The 8,814-nt window shown below is 40.9% G+C and overlaps 1 protein-coding gene and 1 pseudogene across 1 annotated transcript in view; one reads left to right on the top strand and one right to left on the bottom strand.

Moving 5' to 3' along the window:
* The window catches only part of LOC134309986 (NACHT, LRR and PYD domains-containing protein 3-like), a 152,688-nt pseudogene that overhangs the window by 50,945 nt on the left and 92,929 nt on the right, over window positions 1–8,814 (top strand).
* Window positions 1–8,814, bottom strand: part of LOC134309987 (NACHT, LRR and PYD domains-containing protein 3-like) — a 93,672-nt gene that overhangs the window by 11,990 nt on the left and 72,868 nt on the right. The window contains exon 6 of the mRNA XM_062991495.1: window positions 305–478. Coding sequence (XP_062847565.1) covers window positions 305–478 — 174 coding nt within the window. The remainder of the gene's footprint in view (window positions 1–304; window positions 479–8,814) is intronic.

Here is an 8,814-nt window from a genome sequence, read left to right as displayed (position 1 = left end):
CAGTGTGTGTGTGTGTGTGTGTTATAATCTCACCTCGGTATCTCCAGTTTACAGTGTGTGTGTGTGTGTGTGTTATAATCTCACCTCAGTATCTCCAGTTTACAGTGTGTGTGTGTGTGTGTGTGTGTGTGTGTGTGTGTTATAATCTCACCTCAGTATCTCCAGTTTACAGTGTGTGTGTGTGTGTGTGTGTGTGTGTTATAATCTCACCTCGGTATCTCCAGTCTACAGTGTGTGTGTGTTATAATCTCACCTCAGTATCTCCAGTTTACAGTGTGTGTGTGTGTGTGTGTTATAATCTCACCCCAGTATCTCCAGTTTACAGTGTGGATTCTTCAGTGCAGCAGAGAGCAGCTTCACTCCTGAATCCTGCAGCTTATTGTAACTCAGGTTCAGATCTCTCAGATTGTTGGAGTTTGAACTGAGAACTGAGGACAGAGCTGCACAACTTTCACCTGTTAGTTTACAAAGATCCAACCTGAGAAAGAAAAGATGAAACATCAGATTATTGGAATCTGAATGTAAGTAAAATAAAAGATTGTTGGGGGGTGCTGTGGTGTTCTAGGATGTAGACGTGCTTTCCTGCTGCTCTGAGAGAAAAAAATCATTTTTATACAGTATTTAACACAACGTTTTTTTTTTTTTTTTCATAAAACAGCTTTTAAATACACCCCAAATAGATATTATCTCATTGTCTGACTTTTTTATGAGACAAAATGCCAGCTACCTGCAGCAAAACGGAACTCTCAAAGTTGGGCCGCAAGCCTGCGGCACTCGTGGCTGATACACCTGAGGGAGAAGTGAACATCCCACCTGATACCGCGGTCAGTGCTGCACTGCTGCAAACTATGATGGACGTGCTAAAGTCCGACATTTGTAGCAGGCTTAATTCATTCTCTTCTGGTCTTCGGACGGAAATTGCAGCTGTTTAGTTGGAACTCTCTAACTTCATTAATCCCTTACAACAAAAACTGGACTCGCATTATGAAACAGATGTGACCTTGAGGCATGCTCGCAAAGGAACAATTTGTGAATTATTGGAGTCCCAGAAAAATCGGAGGGAGCTCGGGTTTTGGACTTTGTAGCGGGGCTAGAAGAGAAACCACTGCTGGATCGGGCACATAGAACCCTCCATACAAAACCCAAAGAAACTGAGACCTTTCATTGCCAGAGTACACTTTTTTCATGTTCGGAACGAGATCTTGCAGCGGGCCGGAAGGTCTTCACCATTGTATTACGGAGGCAAGAAAATCTTTATTTTTCCGGACTACACTTCATTTGTTCGAATGGAAACGAGCTGCTTTTGGTGATGTGAAACGCCGTTTAAGGTCTTGTTTCATAAATCGGTCTCTTTCATTTGCTCAAATGTAATATCAGATCCGAATGGGCGGTATTTTATACTTACTGGCAAACTACACAATACCCCGGTACATTTAGTTAATGTCTATGCCCCAAACTGGGACCATGATGACTTTTTTAGGCAGCTTTTTTAAAACATCCTAGACATGTCCTCACATGCACTTATTCTAGGTGGAGACCTTTACTGTTGGTTTGACCCGGTACTAGACCGCTCCTCCAATAAGCCTAGCCCAGAGTCCAAATCAGTGATCAAGACATTTCTGAAAGATTTTGCAATCTCAGATTTGTGGCGTTTTCACAATCCCAAAGGTAGAGCATATTCTTTCTTCTCCCACGTACACCATACTTTCACTCGGATAGACTTTTTTAGTGGACAATAGAATTATTCAGAATGTAAAATCCTGTTCATATGACACAATTGTCATTTCAGATCATGCTCCTGTTGTAATGAACATGAAATTTACTGAGATAAATTATAACCGGATCCCCTGGCGTTTTAACTCGCTGCTTCTTTCAAATGATGATTTCTTAAATCACATTTCTGATCAAATAGATTTTTTTCCTTAGTACTAACAAAACCCCAGGAATCTCTGCATCCATTCTGTGGGAGACATTAAAAGCATATATAAGGGGGGTTATAATTTCTTATACACAACATAAAAAACGATGTAAGAAGAGGAAAATGGATGATTTAATTAGAAACATCTCTCAATTAGACAATCAATATGCGGTATCTCCTTCTATGGATATTTATAAAAAACGGCTTATTTTGCAAGCATGAATTTAGACAATTCTATAGTACATTATATACTTCTGACTTCAAGGCAGATTTGTTGATTTTTATTTAACTTTTTTAGGCCATTGGAGATTCCTTTGTTGGACCCAGACTCTGGATGAAAAATCTGGATGAACCAGTAACAATTTTAGAACTGTCTCGTGCAGCAAAATCTATGCAAACTGGTAAGAGTCCGGGCCCGGATGGGTATCCTATTGAATTTTATATTAAGGTCTTTGATAAATTGGTGCCATTATTATTAAACATGTTTAATTTACATTTTCTGCGTTTAGCAGACGGTCTTATCCAGAGCGACTTACAGAAGTGCTTTCATAGTAAACATTTTATTTCTCTAGTTTAAGTAAACAGTCGAAGAACACAAATCTGCTAAAACCTGTTAGAACCAAAGTGTTTTTTTTTTTTTTTTTTTTTTGAAAATGGAAAAAAAAATGTAAGTAAGTACAAGTCAGCTTAAGTGTTCAGTAAAAAGGTGATGAAGGTTTTTAATCATTTTTTAAAGACAGCAAGAGACTCAGATGTTCGGACAGATAGAGGAAGTTCATTCCACCACTTGGGTGCTAGAACAGAGAAGTGCCTTGATGCTTGTCTTCCTTTAGTCCTGGATGGAGGCTCAAGTCGAGCAAGACTAGAGGCTCGGAGGTTGCGTGGTACAGAGCGGGGTTTGATTAGACCACGAAGGTAGTTTGGGGCTGGTCCATTTTTGGCTTTGTAGGCGAGCATCAGTGTTTTAAACTGAATGCGTGCAGCTACAGGAAGCCAGAGAAGAGAACGCAGCAGTGGGGTGATGATGAGGCAGCAGTGGGGTGATGATGAGGCAGCAGTGGGGTGATGAGGCAGCAGTGGGGTGGTGTGACAGTGTTTGGGCTGGTTATAAAACAGACGGGCAGCTGCATTTTGAATGAGCTGCAAGGGTTTAATAGTGGACATGGGAGCTCCTGCCAGGAGTGAGTTGCAGTAGTCCAACCGAGAGATTACAAGTGATTGCACCAGAATCTGGGTAGCTTCTCTGGAGAGAAATGGACGAATCTTCCTGATGTTGTACAGGAGGAACTGGCACCATCTTGTCATGTTGGCTACATGAGGAGAGAAGGTCAGCTGGTTATCCAGGACAACACCAAGACTTCTTACCTTATCAGATGGTCTGATCTGGGGGTCATCAAGAGAGATGACTAGGTCCTGGGTTGGAGACTGATCTCCGGGAATGAGCAACATCTCTGTCTTGCTGGGATTGAGTTTTAGATGATGAGCTGACATCCATTGTGAGATATCTCTCAGACATGCTAAGATGCGAGCTGAGACTTGTGTGTCTGAAGGAGAAAATGACAGAATGAGCTGAGTGTCATCTGCATAGGAGTGGTAGGAGAAGCCATGGGAGGCTATGACCTTACCCAGAGAGCGGGTGTAGATAGAGAATAGAAGTGGGCCAAGTACAGGGCCCTGAGGAAGACCAGTTGAGAGAGTGCATGGAGGAGATATGGATCCCCTCCATGACACTTGGTAAGTGTGCCCTTCGAGGTAGGAGGCCATCCAGTGCCATGCCGAACCGGTTACTCCAAGGTTGGAGAGAGTGGACAAGAGAATGCTGTGATTCACTGTGTTAAAGGCTTCAGAGAGGTCAAGAAGAATAAGGACCGATGACAGTTTGGCTGCTTTGGCTGCATGAAGCTTCTCAGTAACAGCTACAAGTGCTGTTTCTGTAGAATGTGCTGCCTTGAAGCCAGACTGGTACGGACCGTGGAGGTCATTCTGAGTAAGAAAAGACAGATAGTTGGTTATAGACAGCACGTTCAAGAATCTTTGATAGAAAAGAGATGAGTGAGACAGGTCTGTAGTTGTTAATGTCTGTAGTGTCTAGTGTAGGTTTCTTAAGAAGGGGAATGACCTGAGCCTTCTTAAAAGCAGTAGGGACAACACCTGATGTCAGGGAGTTGATGATGGGTGTGATGAAGGTGATTAGGTCCTGTGAGATGTCTTTAAGGACGGTGGATGGTATAGGGTCGAGTGTGCATGTAGTGGGATTGCTGGATGAGAGGAGCTGTGTAACCTCATCCATGCTGAGTGGGGTGAAGCTGGTGAGTGTGTTGGTGGGTTGAGGGACAGTTGAAAGTGGGTCAATCGGAGAGAAGGATTGATTGATTTTGTCAATCTTGTCCTGAAAGAATGTTGCAAAGTCAGTAGCAGTGAGAGAGGCAGATGGGGGAGGAGGAGGAGGGTTCAGAAGTGAAGAAAAGATAGCATGAAGCTTACGTGGGTCAGCAGCAGACTGTTCAAGCTTGGCTTTGTAAAAAGATGTTTTTGCAGCAGTCACGTCAGATGAGAACCTGGACAGCAGATCGTGGTAGGAGTGGAGATTAACACCGAGTGTTGGTTGCGGAGTTGAGTGGAAGGGTAGCAAGGATGTCAGGGTTAGGTAGTGAAGTTAGGATGTTAGAGATCAGTGAGGATAAAGATAGAGAGTAAAGATTAGGATTTAATGAATCACTAGAATCAGGACACCTCCCTACAACCCTTAATCAGGCCTTAATATCACTTATACTCCTCTCTTATACTTCAACCTCTTAGTTGTTCATCATATCGTCCAATTAGTCTATTAAATGCAGACTATAAACTTCTATCAAAGACTCTCGCACTTCAACTAGAAACAGTATTACCTATAGTTATTTCTTCGAATCAGACCGGCTTTATTAAAAACAGACACCTTTTTTTAATATATGTCGTTTGTTTAATAGAAGGCATAATATCATTGGATGCAGAGAAAGCCTTTGATAGGGTGGGATGGAAATACATTATATTGCCAAAAGTATTCGCTCGCCTGCCTTCACACGCATATTAACTTGAGTTCATCCTGAAAAACTTACCATATACACTGTGTTCCAAATTATTATGCAAATAATATTTTCTCAGATTTTCCAAAATTACCTACATGAATTGCAGTCATTGTAATTTTCCAGTCATCAACTATTAGAGTACAATTGAAAGTTTTTTGAACAAACTGCCAATCATAACAGTATATTTAAAAAAAAAATAAAACACTCAAAATGCATGTTCCAAATTATTATGCACAGCAGAGTTTTCAACCTTTTCATTTTTATAAAGAACAAAAAAATGGTCATTTGTGAAATTATAAGCATTAGCAGGTTATTACAAACTGAAATCAAACAGTTTTCAAGTCAAAACTTTATTCTAGGTGATGTTACATTTGCACATAGGACCCCTTGTTCGAAAGGAGCTTCTGAACTCTCTCGTCCATTGAATTTGTCAGGTTTTGGATGGTATCTGCTTCAATTGTTTTGCATGAGGACAGAATACCCTCCCGGAGCTGTTGCTTAGATGTGAACTGCCTCCCGCCATCATAGACACTCCTTTTGATGATGCTCCAGAGGTTCTCAATGGGGTTGAGGTCAGGGAGCATGGGGGCCACACCATAAGTTTGTCCCCTTTTATGCCCATAGCAGCCAGAGATGCAGATGTGTTCTTTGCAGCATGAGATGGTGCATTATCATGCATGAAAATGATCTTGCTGCGGAATGCACGGTTCTTCTTCTTGAACCATGGCAGGAAGTGCTGTTTGAGAAACTCCACATACATTATGGAGGTCATCTTTACCCCTTCAGGGATCCTAAAGGGGCCGACAATCTCTCTCCCCATGATTCCAGCCCAAAACATTACTCCACCTCCTCCTTGTTGGCACCGTAGCCTTGTTTGCATGGGGTGTCCATCAACCAGCCATCCTCCACTCCATCCATCTGGACCATCGAGCGTTGCACGGCACTCATCGGTGAACAAAACAGTTTTGAAGTCAGTCTTCATGTATTGTTTGGCCCACTGGAGCCGTTTCTGCTTGTGTGCAGTGGATAGAGGAGGTCGACAGGATGACTTACGCACAGCTGCAAACCTCTGAAGGACCCTGCATCTTGTTGTTCGGGGGACGTTGGAGGCACCAGCAGCTTCAAAAACTTGTCTGCTGCTATGACAAGGCATTTTTGCAGCTGCTCTTTTACCCTGACATAATTGCCTGTTGGAAAGAGTCCTCAATTTTCCCTTATCAGCACGCACACGTGTGTGCTCTGAATCAGCTACATACTTCTTGATTGTGCGATGATCACGATGAAGTGTCTTGGCAATGTTGATTGTAGTCATGCCTTGACCTAAACACTCCACAATTTGTTGCTTCTCAGCAGCCGACACATCCTTTTTCTTTCCCATTTTGGCTGAAAATGTAGGCTGCTTAATAATGTGGTACAGCCTTCTTAAGTAGTCTTGCCTTTAATTGGACACACCTGCCAAACTAATTAGCACAGGTGTCTGCAATTGCTTTCAGTGATATAAAGAGCCCTGACACACATCACCATCAATGAGTTTAACTGACAAACAAAAAAATTCTTACCTTATCACTCCTAAACACTTTTTGCAGGGAGCTTGGTGGTATGGCCTTACCAAATTTTAGGTTTTATTTCTGGGCAGTCAACCTTAGAGTTATACAGTACTGGTTGCAATATAGTCCCTACTCAGCATCGCCGGCCTGGCTTCACTTGGAAGCTAATTTAGTCAAACCGGCCTCCCTTGGCGCCTTGGTCTGTTCACTGACTAAAATATCCTATTTGTCTTACACAATGAATGTGATGGTTAGAAATTCCTTGAGAATATGGAACCAATTTAAACGTTATTTCCGGTTTCAATCAGCCTCTGTTCTTGCTCCGATAGCTGCAAATCCATACTTTCCTCCATCACTTGTGGATGGTGCATTTAATATTTGGTGCAGTTTGGGTATAAGAACATTTAAGGACCTATATATTGATGGCTCATTTGCAACATTCCAACAATTAGCTCAAAGGTTTGTATTGCCTCAGCAACATTTTTTTTTGGATATTTACAAATTTAGAGTTTTGCCAAAAGTACATTCCCCCAGTTTCCTCAACTACCAGAGAGGACAGAGTTGGACATGTTTATTAAGCCCTTACCCTCAATGAAGGATCAGATCTCACATATTTATGAACAGATTCATTCTCTGCGTTTAGCCTCTCTTACGAGTATTAAGTCACACTGGGAGTCTGAGCTGGGGGAGGAAATCTCAGAAGAGCTGTGGAGTATGGCACTGAAAAAGGTTCATAATCGTCCATCTGTGCTAAACATGGCCTTGCCCCTCTCTATTCCCGTTTTGGTCAGAGATCTTTAAATCTTTATCAAAGATGATGAAAAAACGTATTGAGCCCAGTGTACGAGCAAAACTCTATTTCTAATATATCTACATTAGACTGTCCTTCAGCTGAGCTGGTTGTTAATTCACCGAACCCCCCCCCCCCCCCCCCCCTTTTGTGATTTCTCTGTAATTATTCAGATTCTGACTGTAAAGTTTGTATTTGAACTACATGCTTTGCTCTGTTTTAGGTGTGACTGTCTCTCTCCTTTTCTATATTTGGTTTATTTATTTTTATTTTATTATTTTACTCTTTTTTTCCCCCTGGGTATTGCTTTGTAATTTGTTTCGACTATGTACACTTTGATATTCAGAATGTTTTGCTGTGTTGTTTAAAAGTGAAAAGAATAAAAAATTTAAAATAAATAAATAAAAGAAAGACAGTTTATGTTTTAGTTTAACAAATTTATTTGTATCACTTTATGAGATTCTAAACTTCATAAAATTCAAATCGAACACGTCAGCAATTCATAAATATTCAACCCCCCTTGTATATAATAATAATAATAATAATAATAATAATATTAAGTAATTGTTAAATAATATTATTCCTTGTGTTCTGTAGCTTAGTTGGAAGGGCTGAGGGGAGCATGATGAATATAATAAATTCTGTAATTAAGGTTTTTTATGTAAGACTTCAAGTCACGTAGAACGTAAGATCTTTTTGGACATTGGTCCATTAAAAATAAAATAAAAAAACAAACAAAAAAAGCATCTATAGTGGCTGAGTAGAACCACAGACTAGCACACGGCCCTTCAGATACACGTGAAGCCATCATGCTCTATTTTTTTACCAGCCAGCAGTGGATTCCTACACAGAGCTGTAACACATACAGAGGATCACACTATACTTCAGTATTCCTCCACTACTCCTGCTGGAGCCACAACCAGACAGTAGGAGACTCTGTAGACTCTGTAGCATTTTAATGCGGTGATACTCCATACAGCCTTCCCTCCCTCAGACATAAACAACTGTGTCTGTTGGGCATCCAACAGTAGCACCACTAAAACTCAAACCCGAGTGTCAGTAGTGGTGAGCTAGAGTGATACAGAAGTTTAAACCATTATTATTTTAAAATTTAAACCTATTACACATTTTAAATGAACACAGTTTCTTGTATAGCCATTACAGTGTTCTAATACTGATAACAAACTGATGGTGATGTGCAGAAATCTGAGGTGCAACAGATATGGAAGCAACTTTGCCAAATCCTCAGTGGCCAGAAAATTTCCACTTTATCCCACAAATCATTTGGACTTTATTCTCCAAATCCATTTATGTACAAATTAAATAGGAAAGTAATAAAGATGTATAAAATTAAGTGTACATAAACACCATCACTGTAAATATTAATCAGGGGTGTGTGTTATCTCACCTCAGTATCTCCAGTTTAGTGTGTGTGTGTGTGTGTTATAATCTCACCTCAGTATCTCCAGTTTACAGTGTGTGTGTGTGTGTGTG

Source organism: Trichomycterus rosablanca, chromosome 3, assembly GCF_030014385.1.
Source record: "Trichomycterus rosablanca isolate fTriRos1 chromosome 3, fTriRos1.hap1, whole genome shotgun sequence".
Taxonomy (NCBI): Eukaryota; Metazoa; Chordata; class Actinopteri; order Siluriformes; family Trichomycteridae; genus Trichomycterus; species Trichomycterus rosablanca.
This window is presented reverse-complemented; position numbering and strand designations above follow the sequence as displayed.